This window comes from Labrus bergylta, chromosome 23 (assembly GCF_963930695.1).
Source record: "Labrus bergylta chromosome 23, fLabBer1.1, whole genome shotgun sequence".
Lineage (NCBI taxonomy): Eukaryota > Metazoa > Chordata > Actinopteri > Labriformes > Labridae > Labrus > Labrus bergylta.
Window position 1 is genome coordinate 13,120,831 of NC_089217.1, and position 20,770 is coordinate 13,141,600.

The 20,770-nt window shown below is 44.1% G+C and overlaps 1 protein-coding gene across 3 annotated transcripts; it reads left to right on the plus strand.

Annotated features, from left to right (window-relative positions):
- Positions 1-361: 361 nt before the first annotated feature.
- On the plus strand, positions 362-11,350 carry recql (RecQ helicase-like). 3 transcript variants are annotated; one of them, XM_020644671.3, is made up of 16 exons: positions 362-624; positions 1,911-1,996; positions 2,707-2,940; positions 3,020-3,199; positions 3,292-3,398; positions 3,470-3,668; positions 3,795-3,961; positions 4,915-4,996; positions 5,082-5,230; positions 5,882-5,999; positions 6,084-6,222; positions 6,335-6,426; positions 6,601-6,817; positions 7,343-7,478; positions 9,665-9,811; positions 10,776-10,915. In XM_020644671.3, the coding sequence occupies exons 2-15, from the start codon at positions 1,972-1,974 to the stop codon at positions 9,767-9,769; spliced, it is 1,950 nt and encodes a 649-aa protein (XP_020500327.2). In that variant the 5' UTR covers positions 362-624; positions 1,911-1,971; the 3' UTR covers positions 9,770-9,811; positions 10,776-10,915. The 3 variants fall into 3 exon arrangements, with proteins under 3 accessions (XP_020500327.2, XP_020500325.2, XP_020500326.2); XM_020644669.3 differs by lacking the exon at positions 9,665-9,811 and adding an exon at positions 8,338-8,358 and having other exon boundaries at positions 369-624; positions 10,776-11,350; XM_020644670.3 differs by lacking the exon at positions 9,665-9,811 and having other exon boundaries at positions 370-624; positions 10,776-11,350.
- Positions 11,351-20,770: the final 9,420 nt, after the last annotated feature.

Sequence of the window (20,770 nt, forward strand, 5' to 3'; positions counted from 1 at the left end):
TTATATCCGACATTGCAATTTTTTTTCTCAACATTGCCACTTTTTTCTCTACATTTTGACTTTTTCATGACTTTTTGGTTTCATTTTCGACATTTCTACTTTGTTCTCAAAATGCATAGTGAATAAAAATCTTCCTCCTCTCACTATTTATTTCTCATGCCTGGCCCTAATCCTCTTCCGTACCAAATGTACAATAAACATAAAACAATCTCGCTGTTTCACGTGTTTCATGAATGCATCACAAGTTATTATTTGGTCATTCTTCCTGATTACGGTCTGTCAGGCAGCACTGATGTGGCCCTTAGACCAATGGAAACGAATGATTTTTAGACAACCTAATCTTTTATGTTATCATATTAACATTATGGCATTTATTATCAATCATATTAACAACGGGCTATTGATTGAAGGTGGTTAAAAGGACATTGACGATCTGGCCGAGAAGGGCGAGGCGTGTAGTTCGCCTGGCAGTCGTCGCGTAGGGTACAAATCCCCCTGGACGCCTCACCCCTGACCTGCTCCAGTGTTCTGTGGCGGCGCGCTCTGTGTGACTGCTTAGCAACGGTGAAGTGGATTCAGCAACAGACGAAGAAGAAGAAGAAGTCAGGACGGAGTCTCTGGATGGTGAGTTATTTGTGATCTTTGTTTCTTTCTTTTAGAGTCTTTCCCCAGCAGTTTCGGCTGATTTAATCTCCAACAGAGAGGGGAACATTTACAAAAAGTGAAGCTAATGCAGTTAGCTGCGGAAGAAAGAGGAGGGTAAGTTTAGTTAAACAGGATGCTTCAAGCTAACAGTCACTAACAACTACAGAGTTCACAGCTTACAAACATTAAAGTAGATATTAGTGACAAAAATACGTTTTTCAATCACCCTTCAGACACCAGGCAAGTCAAACAGCTTTACAGAAGCTGAAACAAGCATTTCATACATTTTACTAAATTATAATATGTGTGTTCATTTAAGAAATACAAACTTTATACACAGTGCAATCATCATTTACACACATGTAGACACGTGTGTCCAAGCAAATGTGAACAAATTCATTAAATAAACAGGTGTCCACATGCAAATATAATACAAAACGATAACAAGGTGAGGTTGAACTGTTGGTAAAGATTAAAATGCAAAGAAATTAAGTAATAAAGACCAATATTTAGCAATAAAAAGTTATTGATTAACAGTAAACATAGACACTGTTCTTATTAAAAACTAGAGATGCACCGGTTGGGAAAATTCCGAGTTTGAAATGAAATTTTAGTCAGACTCCCATGATGCAACATTTTCTCTGTTTGTACAACAGGTGACTTCATCTGCCGGATAATAAACCTCCTCTCTGAATCAGGAGCTGGGTGTGCTAGATGTCAGCATTAAATTGATTTGGCACAACAGATCAACATCGGCCACAGACATCAGTTCATGCAGCATCATTTGCCGATGTCACCGTTGTCGTTTCAACCCCTCACAGAAACGGTTGTGACTGGATCACAGAGCGGAGACTGAAGTTTCCAACATTTTTACATGAATAACATTGCGCAAGTTTGAGGGAAGCAGGTTTAATCAGGACATGTCAATGATTTTGTCTACGAGTGGTCAGTGCAGGCCGACTCGATCATACAGAGCACAGTGATGAGTTAGAGCCCTGAGATTAGATGACAAACAGACTCCAAAGATGTAAGGCCTTGGGAAGATGCATGCATAAATGAAATGGCGCCTTAATCAGTCGGAGGCATGAACGAAGCGGCGACAAATCGTTTTTTTTTTGCAGCAAAAGATAAACATGACACCCTTTAACCATGTCTAGAACATCTCTATATAAACTAAGGCTATTATTATTGTATAGACTGAATCATACTTTCCTCTCCAAAACTGAATCATCTAAATGTTTCTCTTTTCTTTTTTTTTTTTAAAGGATTCTACGTCTCTGACAGTCCGCAGGTTTGCTTCTCTGTGACGTCAGCAGGCGGATACAAATGGACGGTGTTTGCAGAACTAATGGTGCGTCTTAATGTGAACACTGCCATGTTAATAAATGTGCATCATCGCGGGGAAAACACGGAATAAATACACTTCTCCTTCACCGAGGTGTCATGTTTGCAGAAGCTACTTTACAAACATCTTTGTATTCGTTTATTTACATGAAAGAAAAAAAAAAAACGACTCCGGGGAAGACGGACCGTGCTGAGCTGTAAACAGTCTGTTTGTGCTGCGGTTGTTTTTGTATGTAAGGAGGGAGGTTTCATGGAGACTAATGACACATTACTAAACCCTCAGGGGGGGAGGTACAAAGAGAAGGAGTGAGATCATTAGCTGAGGAGGTGTGATCCTCCGAGGATTAGTACCTGTGCAGGTGTGAGACCTGACTGTCTCCTCCCCTGAAAGAGCCCGCTTAACAACCTCTTGTGGCACTCTTTTATTTCCTATTTTTGAAGCGATACAATAAAGTTAGGGTAGAACTGAATATGCCACGTGTGATATCGTTATGAGTTGAGATAAATAAGCACGCTTCACGCTGTCTTTGAGGAAGCTGACTTAAAATACATCCGTAGAAATAATTCCCCGAGCAGTGTGAACACGATTAGAAATAAATGACCTGCTGGTTATGAAGAGAGATGGTTAAACGATATCTTGTTTTGACAAAGTTGCTATAAGGTCGGCGTTCGATGCTTTGAGGGATCGTTGCTGACAGTCGTTTGTTCTCCGCTCAGATGTTCAGGCTCAGCTGGACTCGGTGGAGTCGGAGCTGGAGCTGGTGGAGCTGCAGATCGCAGAGCTGCTGCAGAAACAGGCGGAGCTGACGGATCAGAAGAACTCTCTGCTGCTGAAGCTGGAGGACGCCTGCGACGCTGCTCAGCCTTCATCCTCCTCCTCGTCTTCCTCAAAGTCCTCAGGGGCCCAGCCCGTGATGAGCAAGCAGGAGTTAAAGCGCTACGATGGGACAGGTACTCTACACGCATGGAGGCACAGTCAGTATGAACAGGCGTGGGGGTAGATTTGCATTACTACTTTTATGTTTTGTAGATTTCCCGTGGTCTAAAGAAGCAGAGAAGCACCTGAAGGACTCGTTCGGTCTCTCCAAGTTCAGACCGCTGCAGCTGAGGGCCATCAACCTGAGCCTGTCAGGCAAAGATCTGTTCTTAGTGATGCCCACAGGACGAGGGAAAAGCCTCTGCTACCAGCTGCCTGCAGTCTGCTCTGAGGGTAAACTCAGACCCACGTGCACAGTGTGAATTTAATCAGCTGCTCTTACACTGCTCATCCTCAAACGTGTTGTCTTTGTGTTTGTGTGTCAGGTTTTACACTGGTCGTCACCCCCCTGCTGTCCCTAATGGAGGACCAGATCATGTACCTGAAGTCCATCGAAGTGTCGGCAGTCATTCTGAATGCGAACAGCAGCAAGGTAAAGACCGGCGGCATATTCCAGCTTTGTAAAGTTTTCTTGTACAAATTAAAAATGTAATTTTTTTGCAGGAGCACGCTAAGACAGTCATGGCTGGAATGACGGACCCAAAGTCCCCCTTTAAGCTGTTGTACGTGACCCCGGAGAAGATCGCCAAAAGCAAGCTGCTCATGTCCCGTTTGGAGAAATCTTACAAAGCAAACCTGCTGAGTCGCATCGCCGTGGACGAGGTTCACTGCTGCAGCCAGTGGGGGCACGACTTCAGACCAGGTGAGACCAACGGGTCACCGTAAGGTTGTCTTTGGAGATGCAGCTCGTTATAGACGTCCTAAATCATGTCCTGTGTGTGTGTGTGTGTGTGTGTGTGTGTGTGTGTGTGTGCGTGTGTGTGTGCAGATTATAAACTGCTGGGCATCCTGAAGAGACAGTTCCCTAAAGTCCCGCTGCTCGGCCTCACCGCCACGGCGACCAGCAGCGTCCTCAAAGACTGTGAGAAGATCCTGTGTGTGCAGCAGCCAATCACCATCACCGCATCCTTCAACCGCACCAATCTCTACTACGAGGTGGTTACCATAGCGACTAAACTCTTATCTCACTGCCACCTGCTTCAGACATAAACACACACACACACACACACACACACACACACACACACACACACACAGGTTGTGTTCTGCTGCTCACACTCTGTGTCTGATCTGCAGCTGCTTCAAGAACAAAAGACAGATCTGTGTTCGAAGAAAAACAACATAAATATGTTTCAAAGCTGCAGAACTTTGTTAAAACTCAAGCGACCCCTAAAGAGCCGAGAACCATTTTGTTTTGAACCAAAAAGGTCAGCTTGTGTCTTTCGTCAGGGTGAGAAGCTTCGACTTGAATTTTAACAATATAAGAACTCACCTCAGGTCTCAACCTGATGACGATGGGACTCCTTGTTAAAGATCGAGGGTTAGGGTTAGCTATCCGCTGTTACTCTGTACTAAACAGGGACGCTGTGTGGAGCTGGGACTCGACCATGAACAATCTGGTTTCAGTTATTTCTATCTTTTAAAGACGTGCGATTGAATCATGACGCCAGAGAAAAAGTCGAGATTGAATCGCTAAAAGCTCAACAAGACTTAATAATGGTTCGGTCAACATGAAAGTACAAGAGATTCCTCCGGTGAGCCTTTCTACACTCCGCTTCACCGTTAGCTTCACAGATCAGTTTTCAATCAGCGATGTTCCAAAAAGTAGTTAAAGATTGCACATACTCAATGTTTACACAGTCTTCATACATGTGAGTTTTCCTCTTATCGTATCTTTGGTTTAAGAATTGTTTACTGTCAGGTCACAGTTCAGTCTGAAAGATCGAGCTGAGAAGTTCAACGAACGCTGCAGAAAATGTTCCAGCCTGTGAGCTGTGACTCGACACAGACGGAACAAACTGTGAGCCTCAGTCCTCGGGAAGTCGGGAACCGCCTCGATGCTGAAATGTGCGTTACAAAGACTCTTACCTTGCTTTGTTTTTCTTCAGGTTCGTATTAAAGACTCCAACAACGATGCATCAATAAGCGACGTCGCCGCTCTGATCAAGAGCAGATACAAAGACCAGTCAGGTAAAACGCACTGAGAGCTTCACAGATGCTACGACCTGTCCGCCAGAGCGCTGGTCCTCTCATGTTTGTGTCGTGTGTCCTGCAGGGATCGTGTACGTGTTCTCTCAGAAGGACGCAGAGTCGGTGGCGTCCGAACTTCAGAACAGAGACATCCTGGCGTATCCGTACCACGGCCACATGGACCCTAACGACAAGTCCCGAGTGCACCGCAAGTGGACCGCCAACAAGATCCAGGTACTTTGCTGTCACGCCTGCTGACGTTTTTTTAGGAGTTTCAGTTTAAACACAGGAAGGATGTGATCGGTAAAAACGGATTTTGATCCAAATCTGCCATTTGAAAAACTGTTTACAAGCTTTAATGTTATTATAATTACGGCCCGACCGGCATTGAAACAGATGTACAGCTGCTGATGTCTCAGGCCCTGTGTTTATCTGTTGGGTTTTTTTCACGTTTTTTTCATGACGACAGTCTCTCGACAACAGCCGCTGTATGACCGACGCTGCTCTGATGCTTTTTACTTTATGTTTTGTATTTGAGATCGTTTTATTTCCTTCTCTATATCATCAAATGAAAGATGCTCGCCCTCCGACTTCGTCTTCATGTGAGCGTGGAGGATGTGGGTACACGACACGATCAGGAGGAGACATAAATACAGGGAATATTTTATATTTTGAAAAGAGCAACTGTGACGTCAGCATCACCGAAGATTTCTCACTAGTAGCGCTCAGAGCGACCGCATAGAAAAGGAGAAACGCTCAGGAAAAGGACGCTGCGTCTTTACTCTGGGCGGCTCTCTGCTCATTGGTAACAATTAAGAAAAAAGAAGCTGACACTCAGAAAAAGGTGTGCACAGGCCCTAATGTGAACATGTTTGTGTCCTGTAGGTGGTGGTAGCCACGGTGGCGTTCGGTATGGGTATCGACAAGCCTGACGTCAGGTTCGTCATCCACCACACCATCAGCAAATCCATCGAGAACTACTACCAGGAGAGCGGACGAGCAGGTGCACACTGATTCAGAACGCTCACTCACACTGCTCTTTATATTTCATTATTACTCTAACATCCCTCTGTCGCCGCGTGTGCAGGTCGAGACGACCGTCCAGCCGACTGCATCGTCTACTACGGTTTCTCTGACATCTTCAGGATCAGCAACATGGTGGTGATGGAGAACGTGGGCCAGCAGAAGCTGCTGCAGATGGTCGACTACTGCCAGAACCTAGACAGGTAACACACACAGAAATACACACATACACACACACACACATTCTCTGCAGGTTCCTCAGTGTGATACATAACCATGACGGTCCATGACTTGACACGTGTCTGCTGTGTGAAGGTGTCGGCGCTCTCTCATGGCGGTTCATTTCGACGAGGTTTGGGATGATGAAGGATGTAACCAGATGTGCGATACTTGTCGCGACGCAAAAGGTGAGTGATTCCTGTTTGTGTGCACAGACATAAACAAAGACGGTCAGGGAAAAAAACATTTTTAAAACTCTAAATATTTCGATTTTTAGCGACATGTTCCCTGAATTGTTTTTATTAGAGCAGTGCTTTTTTTTTTACCATGTGACATAAAATCTACACCCTCCACTTCTGCAGACTTCAGCACGTTGGATATTACCCAGCATGCCCGGGAGGTGGTGCAGATCTTAGAGCTGGCGGAGTCCATGGATGAGAAGGTGACTCCTCTGAAGCTGGTGGAGGCGTGGCTGGGGAAAGGACCGGCCAAACGCAGGAAGATGATCCAGACCACGTCTCTGTCCCGTCTGCAGGCGGAGGCTGTGGTGGTGAGGATGCTGCTGCTGGGATACCTCAAGTAAGCCGCCATGTTTTTTAAAATTCTCTTTAGATGATTATTTAGATTTATGCACTTATTATACGTTGGAATGTTTTCCTTTTTATTCAATATATTCTCTACCAATAGCAGCATGGCGGACATGTTCCAAAATACATCCACTGGACAGCTCTCTACAATTTAGAATTTAGACTGCAGTACCCATTTTAAACACTAGGTGTCAGAGTTACATATTGCTCCTTCTAAAGCTGCTTGACTCATGTTGCTGTAATAAGAATATTTGTTATACAGGACTTTGTTTCAAAGGTTCTGGGAATCTGAATCATCCGTTAAAGTCAGAATTTCTTTGTTAACCTGTTCATGAGGTCGCTCCACATGGATATATTACATCATGCTTCCTATTATTAAACCTATTATTTTATTGTCCTGTAATAAAATTTCATTGTCACTTCATTCCGATTCTAAAGATTATATTATGAAGTAATATATGAAACAGTTTTGGGACAAGTCACAGGTGGTTAATTTCTCTCTGTGCGTCGTCTTCAGGGAGGATTTCAGCTTCACTCCGTACACGACGTATTTCTACTTGAAGCTCGGCCGTAAAGCTCCTCTGTTAAAGAGTGCGAGTCACACAGTCAGCATGAAGATGAGACAAACGGGGGCTGATTCTGCTGCTGCTGCGGTGAGTTCAAGTTTCACTGTTTCTGGTTTATTTACATCTGATTTGTTTTCTCTCTGCTGTTAATCAAAGAGGGGGTTTAAATCGAAAAAATAAATGTTGTATTTGTAGTTCTGACAGAAAAATATAAATAATATTAAAGCCCCCCCCCCCAACCCTTTTCTCTGTGAAGTGGAATCATTTCTGTGATCGTCTGACCTTGTTAAATTATCTTTTGTAAATATTTTAATGTTTTAATATATCTCAACCGTTTAGATCATTTATTAGTTACAGTCAAACTCCTTCACCATACAGGAGGATTAAAACCAGTTCAGACGTTCACTTTAGTTTCATCATCGAGTCTGATGAACGCTGGAGCCGTTAACAAAAAACGACATTGTAAGCCCGGCGTTCGCTGTTTGATTTCAGGATGATTAAGACCCAATTTTTAAGTCGTACGGTTGATTTCGTCCTGAGTTCACTCGTACAGTATGAGCTCTCAGGTGGTGCCCGACACTCAGGTCGTTCAGTGTGAGCTCATAAATCATGAGCTCTGGTCGTGTGTCGTTATCAGTCGTACAACGTGAGCCGACGTTCCACCACGACTTTTCTACAATCATACAGCGCACGCCGGGCTTTAGGATGATGGTGGTAGATTAAAGTAAAGTTAATATTCAATCATTTCCACCAAATCAAACCGTAAGACATCATCTGTAACGAGTAGTAAACAATGTTCCTAAGGTTTGAGACTCCAGCAGAAGTCGGCTCTTGTTTTCTGTTTAAATGTTTTGAACGTGTCATCAGTCGTCTCTGTTCTCTTTTGTGAAGTTCCTCTAACAGTTTCTTCTTCTTCAACGATATGTGTGATGTGTTTCTATCATAGTGTTTCTGTAACTCTACAGAGGTAAGTCTTTAAATTATTAAAGCTGAATGTGTTCGTCCACAAAGTGATTCAATGATATTTTTTATTCTCACGTTAGAACGGCACTGAACACGATCGTTGGTGCTCTAACGCGATCAACTTGATTATATTTGTAGTTGTAGATTTCACTGCTTCTCTCATTTGGAGAAATCACTTTTCCTTCTTCAGTAGGCCGATCTGGTACGAGGCTCAAACATCCCTAACCTCCTGCACAGCGACTTTAATGCATCATTAATAATGACTTTAAATGTTTTAAATCTAGAAACGCAGGCTGCTTATTTTAACCACAGATGAATCAAGGAGTCGATGCTTGTCACTGTTTGCAGAGAACAAACTGAGGTCTTTAAAGGAGATCACCATTAATGATGTCAGTCCAGGACACCTAATGATAGTGTTGAAGTCCAGACCACACTAACCCAGACTAAGACCTACCCCAGACCAAAGCGCTCAGAGGCCGAGACAAGTCACTCTGAGACTAGACGGAGACCTTCAAAAAGTGGTCTTGAGACCAAGACTGATTTCGACACTACAACCTGTTGAGATCAAGATCAAAAACCTTCTTATTTATCAGATACTGGCTTCAGTAAAATCCCTCATTTCAGCTGCTGTCTCTTTAAGGCCCGTCTCCTTAGTGCCCACTCTCCTCCGATTGGCCAGCTCTCTTTGCAGTCGCAGGGACATTTGATTGAGCTTCCAGATGGGCGGTTTCTTGAAAGAACTGCCGGGTGAGAGTGTCCTACAACTTTGCTCCATGTTTTGCTCTGACACGTCGGCAGACCTGACGTCAGGTTCTGGCTAAGTCTCACCAAGTTCTCGCAACGTCTCGTTCAGAGCGGCAGGAAACCAAGTCCGGGGATTACACCAACAACGATGTATCTTTAACGAGGTTTAGTACAGACACCCAACATCGCAACATTTTATGTCTGTATTTAAAGATGGACTAGCAGAATAGCTCTCTTCAAAATGTTTCTGAAACACAAATACTTTTTAAATTTATCGACAGAAATGACAGAAAAGCAGCAAAAAACTTCACGTCTAAGAAGCTGGATTTAAAAAAGTGTCGAGTCAAATCGATGCACAAATGAAAAAAGTCTTAAGCTCAGGTCCTCAAACTGTTCCCCACAGATATAAAAATACGTGTCTTGTAATCTGAAACATGAGAGACAATGAGGATTCTGTGGTCTTTGTACTGAGTGTCCTGTGTCCTCGTCGTCTCGTGTCCCCTAGTCTCCCTCCATGCTGGTGTCTGAACCCTCTCAGGTAAAATCCTGTTGTTATTGACCTGCAGGTAAAAGCTGCAAGAGGCCCGGTCAAAGCCAAAGAGGGAAAGAGATCAGGTCAAAGTGCCGGTGACGCCCCCGAGTCCAAGAAGGTCAAGACAGACCTTCTTTAAGCCCCCCGCCTCCCCACCCTGAGCAGAGGACGAGCTGACAAAGTACAGTCCATCACTCTTCACTCTGTTTGTATCTGTCCTCACTTTCAATCAGACCGTCGGAGAGCTGGGGCATTGATTTACAACTATACCGCTTCTATAATATTAAAAATAAGCAGCATGCTTTCATCTGAATTCTCCTAATCAGCAGGCTTGGGTGATAAAATGAAAACGTCATGCATCCAATCTTAAGCCTTGATGGCACAGCGTTAACTTGTTCTAAATCCAATCTGATCCTGTATTTGATCATGCCTATAAACCCCTCTATTTCAGCCCTGCTCAGAACAGGCTGTTTCTGTGTCTGTACCTTTAAATGTAAATGAGCTGTGTTTGACCACGCCCCCTCTCTGGAAGGGCTTGGGTGTCTCGGGCTTTCTTGCTTCATGTCCTATTGTTTACGGTGAGAAGGCAGACTCAGAGGGCAGAACAAACACCTAGCTGTGGGAGTGTCACCCACCTGGGGGAGGGGTTACTGCCCTTTGTGATGTCATGAAGGGAAAATCTCCAAACAGACTTTTCTCACCATTGGGGGGGTTTGTAGAAAGACTAGAGACACATACTAGAGTTAGAGAAACATGGAGAAGTGGATTTAGAATAACGTGGCCTATCAGCGGCAGTTCAAAGGGACACTGCACGTTACAAATGCACGGCCTGTTTCACATGCAGACTTAAATTTTTCCACATTCAGAGTTTAGTGAAATGTTTCTTATAAAGCTCCAGTCATATTGACATTTTTCACCCAAGCCTGTGCTGATGTCCACCCTGAGGAGCATGCCACCACTAACTGTCACTAACATTTCATCACGCTGCCTCTGCTAACATCAGCCATCTAATCTCACTCGATTAATACAGACGGAGGCTAAGCTACAGTATTATGTAACGTATTTAAGTTACATAATTACTTTAAAAGGTCAAGGATGCACAATGATGATCTACTGTTCTCTGACTGTTGTTTTCACGGTTACAGGAGACGCCATCTGCTGAAGAAAATGAGGAGATCTTTGACTCCGTTGTGGACAACACTTGTCCCCTACAGCCCAAACAGAAACTATTTAAAGAACAGAGGAACCAGTGCAGGAAACGAGACCTAAAACCAGAGAGAGAGACAGACAAACGGACAGAGAGAGTAAAGAAAGAGGACAGACGTGAAGAAGGAGACGAGGAGAGCAGATCCAGCACCCCTCAGCACGTCATCGAGGTTGAAATCAACATCATAGAAAACAGCGATGGTCAGAAAACACCATCACATCCTGTTCGCTCTAAACGTAAATCCACCACCCCCTCAGAGAGTGCGTCGGAAACCCTGTACGGACTCAGCAGCAGCAGCAGCAGCAGCAGCAGGTGGAGACTCATCAATCCAAACGGCGCCCAGCTCTCCGTCTCAGGCCTCCTTCATCTCTGAGACCGCAGCCGAGGAGCTCTGCCACCTCAGGAACTACTACAGCAAACAGCTCAGGAGGATTAACTACATCTCCCATGAGTACCTGGGGCAGCCCGCGGAGCCGGGGGTGCTGGCGTGTATCAGGGAGCCTCTGAGGAGCCTCCGTCTGCCGGGCAGGGTAACTATCGCAGAGACGGCCCGCAGCCTGTGGACTCGAGTCAGCGGGAGGAGGAAGCTGATTCAGCGATGATGTCACAGAGTTAATTTATACAGGTGTGTTCATAAAGACGTGTGTACACCTGCTGTGATCGTCTGCTGTCTCAGGTGAAGACGCTGCTGTTTGATGGAGTGTCAGACTTTGGCTCCCCCTTGTGGCAGTTCTGAGCTGTGCACATTAATATAAAATGACCGTTATTAACACACCTCACACTGGGAATGTATGACTTCTAAAAACTTGAAAGGTGCTGTGATGAAAACAGACGCACACATGGGGCATTAAACGCCCTCCATAGCCTGAGAGACAGTGATGATGATTTTCTTAATTGATGAAGTTCTAGAGCTGGTTTTCAATCTGCTTACAAACCACGGCCACGTTTACACTGCAACAATTTCAGCCGACATTGGTAACCTTTGGGTGCCAGACAATGCAAAGTTTCAAAATCAGCATCGTCTCCCGTTATCGTATAAACTTGAATTTCGCAGTTCCAGAGAAAACTGCCACTTTTCGCACGTGTGCGTTACGCTTCCAGTCAATCACCATGAGCGTGTAGTATGGACTACAACTACAATGGCGGGCTCCTGAGTTTCTGTTTGACTCCCGGTTGACATTTCCTCTCAATGTTCTGTCTTTGTAGTTTAGGGTCACTCGGAGTAACGACCCCACCTCGTCTACTCAAACGTTCACCGCTCTGTAGAAGGAAGATGATGGTGAGCATGATGCACGTGTTCTTTTTTTTATTTTTTTACAAAGTCACACTGCCACCTACTGGCCTGGCATGTATACTACAGAATCTTAATTTAATTTTTTGCGGCTCCGTGTGCACAGAGGTTGTTATCAAAATGTTGTCGTCTGAGCGCTGAACTTCTTTTAAGAACTCAAATGAAGAATGATGGATTACGGTTGTGGTGTAAACGTGGCCTAAGTTCTCTGAAAGGAAAGGATTCTGACGTCAGATTTCCAGGGATCACTCTGCGTTTGAGGTTTAAAGTTTAGAGACTCATCATGTCTGTGCTGGAAGGTTTGTCACATTTTTATTTTTTTTATTTTATAAAAAGTATTGTTTATAAAACAAAAATGTCATATTTCTGTTCATTCACTGGATAAAACTTTTTGTTATCATGTAAGTCTGTTTTTATTAATTATACACGTGTCACCAGGTTTCTGTGCTCAGATCGTTTCTATAGAAAGAAAACATCCTCAACATACCCTGATTTAACTTTTTTTCAGCTGCAGTTAATTAATGTTCATTAAAGGTTAATTAATCATAATTAACATCCTAAATATTTTAGCTCCACTGTAAACATATTTAAAGGAGCCAAATGTAACTCTGACACCTAGTGTTTAAAATGGGTACTGCAGTCCACATTCTAAACACTGTAGAGATCTATCTCCCCCCGCCCCCTCCTCTCTAGAGTCCATGCTCACACAGGTCACCATGTGGTGGACACTGAAGCTTCAGTGTTTAGTCAGCTCTGCATCGGTCTGTAAACCTTTCTGTGTTCTAACCTCTCTCCATTTTTCAAAAGCATCTCCAATATTGATCCTAGTTTGAGCACGTTTCTGCTCGTGGAGCTTATTAGAAACATGCAGAGGCTTTTTAGGTCGGGTACAATCACTTCTATCTGAACCACTTCTCTTGCCCGCTTCCATCGCTGCAAACACCTGTTGGTTTGACCTGATAACTGCTCTCATATCTGACAAACCGAGGGGCATCCAAAACGGCCGTGTGGGGGTGACTTAAAACCGTCTACCTTCTCTGGTCCAAACAAATCCAGAGCATTCAGGAGCAGAATCTAAAGTTAGAAGGAGGACATACTGGCTGCTGCATTGTTGTCAGAGAAGCCAGCACTTCAACATAGCATGTTTCATTAATGTCTGATCATAAAGTCAGGTCACTTTATCATTTCACTCACTACTCATCTCACTCATTGGTCCTTTAAATCAAAGGCTTCACAAACAGGAGAAAAAGGTGCATTCATGGGGGGACTATTTTGATCCTCCTGTGACGCTCTAGTGAGTCATTTGGGCTCTTGGATGATTTATGAGGGAAAAATAAAAAAACTGAGTTCATTCACTGTCAGTCAGCGCAGCACTGTGCTTCACTGATGTGTCTTCTAGATCTGAGGAAGAACATTAGCATGGATACTCACACATTATATTCATGGTTTCTTTGGGTTTGAAATGTGTTTTGAAGTCCATAAGATGACTATCAGATGAAAAATCTCTGCCTGCAGCAACACCCTCTGGCAGATGTGTGAAACTGCAGCCTGCTGCCTCCTCATCCAGTTTAGGTTTTCTGTCACAGCTTCTCTGGTGCGTGGAGAATAAAAGGCTTGACGTGTTCTTTAAACTACACGTGTTGCTGGAGCTCTTTGACCTCCTCATCATCTGCAGACAAACCGCTCCGAGCTGCAGATCAAACGTCGTCGCTCTCTTTCATAAATGCTGCTCATTTAGATAAATTGTAAGACGTGAAACAAAAGCTACCCTCGAGGATTTCTTCTCCTCTTATCCTCGACTAACTGGCGGTTTAATCCGACGCCGTAGTCCGGATTATGTCCTAACCTTCTCGTCTTAATGAACCTCCGTTCACTCCGAGTTCATTACGAGGCTAACTGACTCGGGATCAGGAAGTGAAATCACAGAAGAGAAGTGAACAATCAGACCTCCAGAATCCTTGTTTAATCATTTAGTTTATTTTAATTACTCCAGTGTGAAATGTCTTGTTTCCTGTCATCGCATGTCCTTATTGTCTCTCCTCATCCCCTTTCTTTGTCTTGTTTCCTCTCTCCTCGTTGTATTTCTTCCTTTAGTTCTGTTTCTTTTCTCTACCTCCTATCCCCATCTCCTTGTTTTGTCTCCTCTAATTTCCTTTCCTTTTCTTGTTTCCTCCTTCTCTACTTTCCTTGTTTCACTTCCCTTCTTCTCTTCTTTTTTCCTCTAATCACCTATTCTCCTCTCCCCTCTCGTTACCTCCTCTTTTCTCTCCTCTTCTCCTATCATCCCCTTGTTTCCTCTGGTCTGTCCTTGTTTCCTATCATCACCAGCCTTATTTTTCTCCTCATCTACTTTTTTTTTTTAAATTTGTTTCCTCCTGCCCCCATCTCCTTGTATCCTCTCATTCCCTTTTCCTTGTCTTGTTTCCTTGTTTTCTCCTCCCCTCTTCTCATCTTCTTTCCTCCTATTGGGTCCTCTAATCTCCTCTTCTCCTCTCTCCTCCTTTTTTCCCTTTCTCCTTTACTGGTACCTTTTGTCACTCACTGGTCTCCACTTGTTTCCTCTCTTCATCTCTCCTTGTTTCCTCTCCTCACATTTTCATTCCTTCTTCCATTCCTTCTTGTTTCCTGTTGTTCCTTCTTTAATTTTTTTTATGTTTCTCCTCTACTCTTCTCCTCTCCCCCTCTCTTTCCTTTTTTCCTTTATGGTTTCCTCGTGTCTCTTTGTTTCCTCTCATCGTATGTCCTTATTTTCTCATTACCTCCTTTCTTTGATTTGTTTCCTCCTCTCCGCATTCTCCTTGTTTCCTCTTATTTCCTTTCCTTGTCTTGTTTCCTCCTCTACTTTCCTTGTTTCTCCTCCCATCTTCTCATCTTGTTTCCTCCTCTTCTCTAATTTCCTATTCTCCTCTCCCCTCCTCATCTCACTTGTCTGCCCCCCCCCCCCCCCCCCCCCCCCCCCCGTACCTAAGTCGTGTCGTGACTCTTCTGAAACTCTTTCCCAGCTGATCGAGAATAAAAGTCGAACTCATGGTGATGATGATGGCTGCTGTCTGCTGTAAACACACACACACACACACACAAGTTGAGCTGCCTTTATTTATTAAATGCTTCCACCCTTATCTGATTTCCATAAATATCCATAATCACAGACATTAGTGGATTCATGCAAAGCTAACATCCCTTACACTTCTCTTGTCTAATTATTTTCCTCTTTCTGTCTCATTTATTCACACACAGAAATACACACAATGTACAACACACACACAGTTATGAACACAATGTACCACACACATACACACACAGTTATTAACACAATGTACCACACAAACACACACTGTGTTTAGTGTAGTGTGGTCGGTGTGATCAGCTTCCAATGAATAATCAATGAGGTGGAGTTTGGCCTCGGCTTCAAAGAGAATCATGTGGAGCTCTGTACACACACACACACACACACACACACACACACACACACACACACACACACACACACACACACACACACACACACACACACACACACACACACACACACACACACACACACACTCCTCTCACTGTGCACACACACACACTAATGCTGGACGCAACTTCCTCCTGACAGGGTGTCGGTGCCTTATTCAATATCCCCCCGGCAGTGCTCAAGAAGCGAACTGGCACCTCTGCAGCTACCAGACCTTTTTCCAGACTTGGTCCGCCCCGGAACCTGAACCAGCGACCCTCTGGTCCCTACAGACTGATCTACTGCTGCCAATAATATTAATCCAAACAAAAATCAAAACAGTAGAAGATGATTGCATAAATAGTCACATACACACCCATTCTAAAAAAGCCTGTTTTTACATGTTTACAGCCTGGTTAAAAAAAACCAAATAGTTCTGATTAGCTCATGTCTCGATCAGCATGAATGTTTTGATGACTCATCAGTTTTGATTTGATGAAGAATAAGAGTTATTCACAATAAGGCGTGTAGCTGACATGATTGACAAGCGGGCGCGGTGTAACGGTTTGTCAGGAGGTTTAAAACCCGCCTCAGCTCCAGCTCTCAGCCTGTCGTTAGGCTGACTGAAAGTTAGGAGACAGCATTTCCAGCATGCAGACCGCCATCGATGGGACTCCAGTGCCCCCTGCAGGAACAGACGGGGGACGTCACTCAGGCTTCAAACATGAATATTTACAGTCTGTCTGTCAGACACATCACCTCCTTTTACCACCCCCCCCCCGTCCTCTCCTCTCCTCCCCGTCTGTCATCCTCTCTTCAGAGTCCGTCAGACCCTTTGGAGGTCTCGTCGTCTGTCTCCTCTCAGATCTCTGCTCCGTTTCACCTGCTGACACCTGAGAGAGCCGCTTCACATCCTCACATTAACGACCCCTCAGAGGTGAGAATCCTCCTCAGTCAGATCTCTGTTTTACTTTTCATCTTTTGTTTTTTTCTAAAGTCTTTTTGTTCATGTTTCATCCTCAGGAGGCTCCCTGCAGACGAGATGAAACTGTCATCACTGTAAACTCTCTTAAAGGGAGATGAAGCTGCAGCAGAGATGTGAGAGAGATCACACACACACACGCACACGCACACACACACAACGAACAATGAACTCCGATCTGAACGCTGCATACTCTCTCCTTCAGGCAGTCTTAACTGAAATAAATCTGAACATTAAGATGTCAAATCCTCTCATGGGACTCTTGTAGATTAACATCCTCTCACCCACAGCTCTCTCATACATCTGCCACGAAGATAAATAATTATTACATATTGTTTGAAACACATGAAATGCAGACAAAAATAACGTCAACAATGAAAAGGAATCGTCTTCTTCTCCATGTGGACAAACACTTTGAATCATTGATGAGCCCTTTGAAACTTTGTGTTGGAGTTTTAACATTTTCAAACCTACAAAAAACTAAACAGAAAACTTGATTCCAAAGTTTAAATTAAGTCCTTACTGCAGGTCTTCCTACATGCACTATCAAACCCCTGCAGATGATCCAAAACGCAACAAAATGAGTCGTCTTCAACCTCCCTAAAGAGCACATGTCACTCTGCTGTTCACCTCCCTCCACTGGCTCCCAGTTACTTCTCACACATTTAAAACTCGGCTGCTCGCTTACAGAAACAGCCACACAACGGCTCCTCCTTACCTAAACTCATCCAGGTCTACACTCCCTAAAGAGCTGGGTCTTTAACTTTTTCTTAAAGGTGCAAAGGGACTCTGCAGATCAAATGGAGTTTAGTAGATCATTCCACCACCGGGGGGCGAGAGAGGAGAGGAGTCTAGCTAGACTCTAAACACTAGAAACACAATTTACAGTAAAAAAAAAAAAAAAAAGGGCAAATTTAAAAACAACAGCTGATAAAAAAAACAGTGTCTTATTCACACTTTAAGAGTAAGTGTCCTGATAAGTATTTCATCCAACCCAACTAATGAAATAAATCAGAACTATCCCTTTAATCTAAACTCGAAGTTTGGAGGAAGAACGACTCCACAACTGAGGAAAAAGCAACTGAGGAGCACTTCTGGGACTGACTCAGTCCTTCTTTATATCCTTCAATCTTTAAATTTGATGTGATTCATTAAATCTCTGCAGTTCAGTTCACACTCATGAGGAGCTCGTGTTTGTGTAAGTTCTCTGTCTGATGCAAGTTCCTGCTTAAATGTGCAGAAAAAGAGCCGAGGACATGAATGCAGCCTAAGAGAATTAGCTTCTATGTATTCAACAATCTGACAGATCGTGCGTGTGTGTGTGTGTGTGTGTGTGTGTGCGTGTGTCCTCTCAGTGAACCCTCACACTGAGTTTCACCCTCTCTGCAGAGCCTCTCGGCGTTACAGCAGCCCGCTGATCTCAGATCTGTGCTGTAAGAGAATCAGTCAGCACACTGAATGTCTGATGATGCTGCAGCTCGTCACTGTGGTCAGACACTGAATCCCTCTCAGCTGTTCTTCATTTCACCACTAGAGGGAGCTGTTACACACAGATCCTCCACAGTGTCTGTCAGGTGAACCTTTACACTCTTTGGTTTAATTTAGCATTCTGCAGCTGTGTGTGATTGTTCAGTATTTAAAAATTAAATCAGACGATGAGCTCCGACTACAAATGCAGAGATTCTTCTGTTTGACCATCTGACGCTGCAGCAGGATTTAGACGACTCCTGTCGCCATCACAGGGCTTAAACAGGAGCTCCTCAGTCATGTTGGATAAAATGTCCACCTAATCAAGTTTAATACCTGGCTCAGAGGTACTTTATCTTTATTGATTTGCTCTTTCACAAAGTTTCTGACTCACAAGAGACACATTTGAAAAAGGGAAAGGTCTAAATCAAATCTGATTCCTTGGCCCTGAAGGATAAACAAAGCAGTTCTCAAGTTTCTCATGCAGTGAATTGCTCAAATAAACTGAGAATACTCCCTGGATATAATGTCACACGCTCTACATATTAAATCAGTAAGATGTGTAGTGAGTGAAATGATAAAGTGACCTTACTATATAATCAGACATTAAGGAAACATGCTATGTTGAAGTGCTGGCTTCTCTGACAACAATGCAGCAGCCAGTTTGTCCTCCTTCTAACTTTAGATTCTGCTCCTGAATGCTCTGGATTTGTTTGGACCAGAGAAGGTAGGCGGTTTTAAGGCACCCCCACACGGCCGTTTTGGACGCCCCTCGGTTTGTCAGATATGAGAGCAGTTATCAGGTCAAACCAACAGGTGTTGCAGCGATGGAAGCGGGCAAGAGAAGTGGTTCAGGTAGAAGTGATTGTACCCGACCTAAAAAGCCTCTGCATGTTTCTAATAAGCTCCACGAGCAGAAACGTGCTCAAACTAGGATCAATATTGGAGATGCTTTTGAAAAAAGGAGAGAGGTCAGAACACAGAAAGGTTTACAGACCGATGCAGAGCTGGATAAACACTGAAGCTTCAGTGTTGCTCCTTCACAGCCAAAGGAGCCGTTTGAGGTGTTTCAGGCATCTGATTAGGATCCTCCTGGACGCTTCCCTTTGGAGGTTTTCCGGGCACGCCCAACTGGGAGGCAGAGATCAAAAGTTTGCTTAAACGTTGATGTTGGAGAGGGATTGACTTACTTCACTTGCTGCTCGACCTCTGATTGACATTAAAGATGTGGTTATAAAGGCGGGTAAACTTTGTGGTCTTGGTTGAAAACTAACAGCGCTGACTGACCAGTAAAGTTATCCTGACCTCCAGAAGACAAAGTATTCCTTCTTAATCAAAGGGCTGAAATGATGTGGAATAAATCTAATCGTAGTTATCATCAATTTTTCTGAATATTCAAAGGTTGGGAGTCTTCTGCAGATTTTTCTCGGATCATGACAAAAGAAACATTAAAAATGGTAAAATGTGTCGTCCCCTGTGTTTCACTCGACAGCACGCCTTTTTGTGTCTGACTGACTGCCCTTTTGCTGCCTCTGCTAATCGCTCTACCCCGTCATGTCTAATTAGCGTGCCGTGTCATAGTCAGTGACAGCCGTGTTAATCCTCTCCCCCTGCTGGCTGTAGCTCCCTCGGTGCTCGTCTGCTCCGGTCTGTCTCCTCCTCCTCCTCCGGCCGACTCGTCTCCCTCTGAGCCGAATGTTATCGATCGCTCTGATGCTCCCGGGGGGCTTCATGGGTTACGTAAGAGCCCAGCAACAGGCCCCCCCTCTGAGGTCATTCAGTACGGGGAGGAACTGCTGTATCCGTGTGTGTGTGTGTGTGTGTGTGTGTGTGTGTGTGTGCAGACTGTATCCTTACAGTGCAGAGCTGTCCAGAGTGTTCACAGTGATTAATGACTCTCTCCTCCTTAAATGCTATCTCACTTTTAATCACTGACCGATGAGCGTCTGCCTCTCCTCGCCTTCTCTTTCTTCGTGCGATCAGGCCCCAAATGAAATCACCCAAAAGCAGACTCCATTTTTAAGAGTTGATATGGGATTTATTTTTCAACGTGGACCAAACTCCATTCACAAAAACATCGTTGTTTAACTTTGCAGGTCACTGGAGCTGCTTTGTCTACCTCGGCCTGTACTGTGCCCAAACAAATCAATATGGAGTCAGGGATAGACTGCAGCTGGTATACAAGACGCGGATGTACTATCCTCGAATGTAAAGGCAGTGCAGAAGTGCCTTTAACCTGTATTCTTTCTAATACCCAGCAGGGGGCGACTTCACTGAGGGCTTGATTCATGGAAGGATGCACATCTTTTGCGCCTGCTAAATCTGTGCAAATGAAACAACAACAACGTCAAATTCACATAAAAACACTCAGAGGGTTAACTGTTCCACGAACTGTGCTGCAGAGCAAACAGCGCCTCTGCATGTCGGTGCTGTTTACACTTATTTAAAGGTCTCATATTCTCCTCCTCTTCAACCAGTTTAAATAAGTCTCAGAGCTCCTCTAAACATGTCTGCGAAGTTTCTTGATCTAAATCCACTCTGATCCTGTATTTGATCATGTCTATAAACCCCTCTATTTCAGCCCTGCTCAGAACAGGCTGTTTCTGTGTCTGTACCTTTAAATGTAAATAAGCTGTGTCTGACCACGCCCCCTTTCTGGAAGGGCTTGAGTGGCTCAGGTTTTCTTGCTCCATGTCCTTTTGTTCAACTACTCGACTCGACTGCACAACAAACTTGTGAAACTGTCCCGTCTTC

Excerpts from the sequence above, each read along its gene's own strand:
- recql (XM_020644669.3), top strand. The coding sequence starts at position 1,972 with ATGGACGGTGTTTGCAGAACTAATG. Across the intron at positions 3,399-3,469 it reads TGAATGCGAACAGCAGCAAG|GAGCACGCTAAGACAGTCAT; the intron begins GTAAAGACCGGC and ends ATTTTTTTGCAG. Across the intron at positions 7,479-8,337 it reads CTGATTCTGCTGCTGCTGCG|TGTTTCTGTAACTCTACAGA; the intron begins GTGAGTTCAAGT and ends TTTCTATCATAG.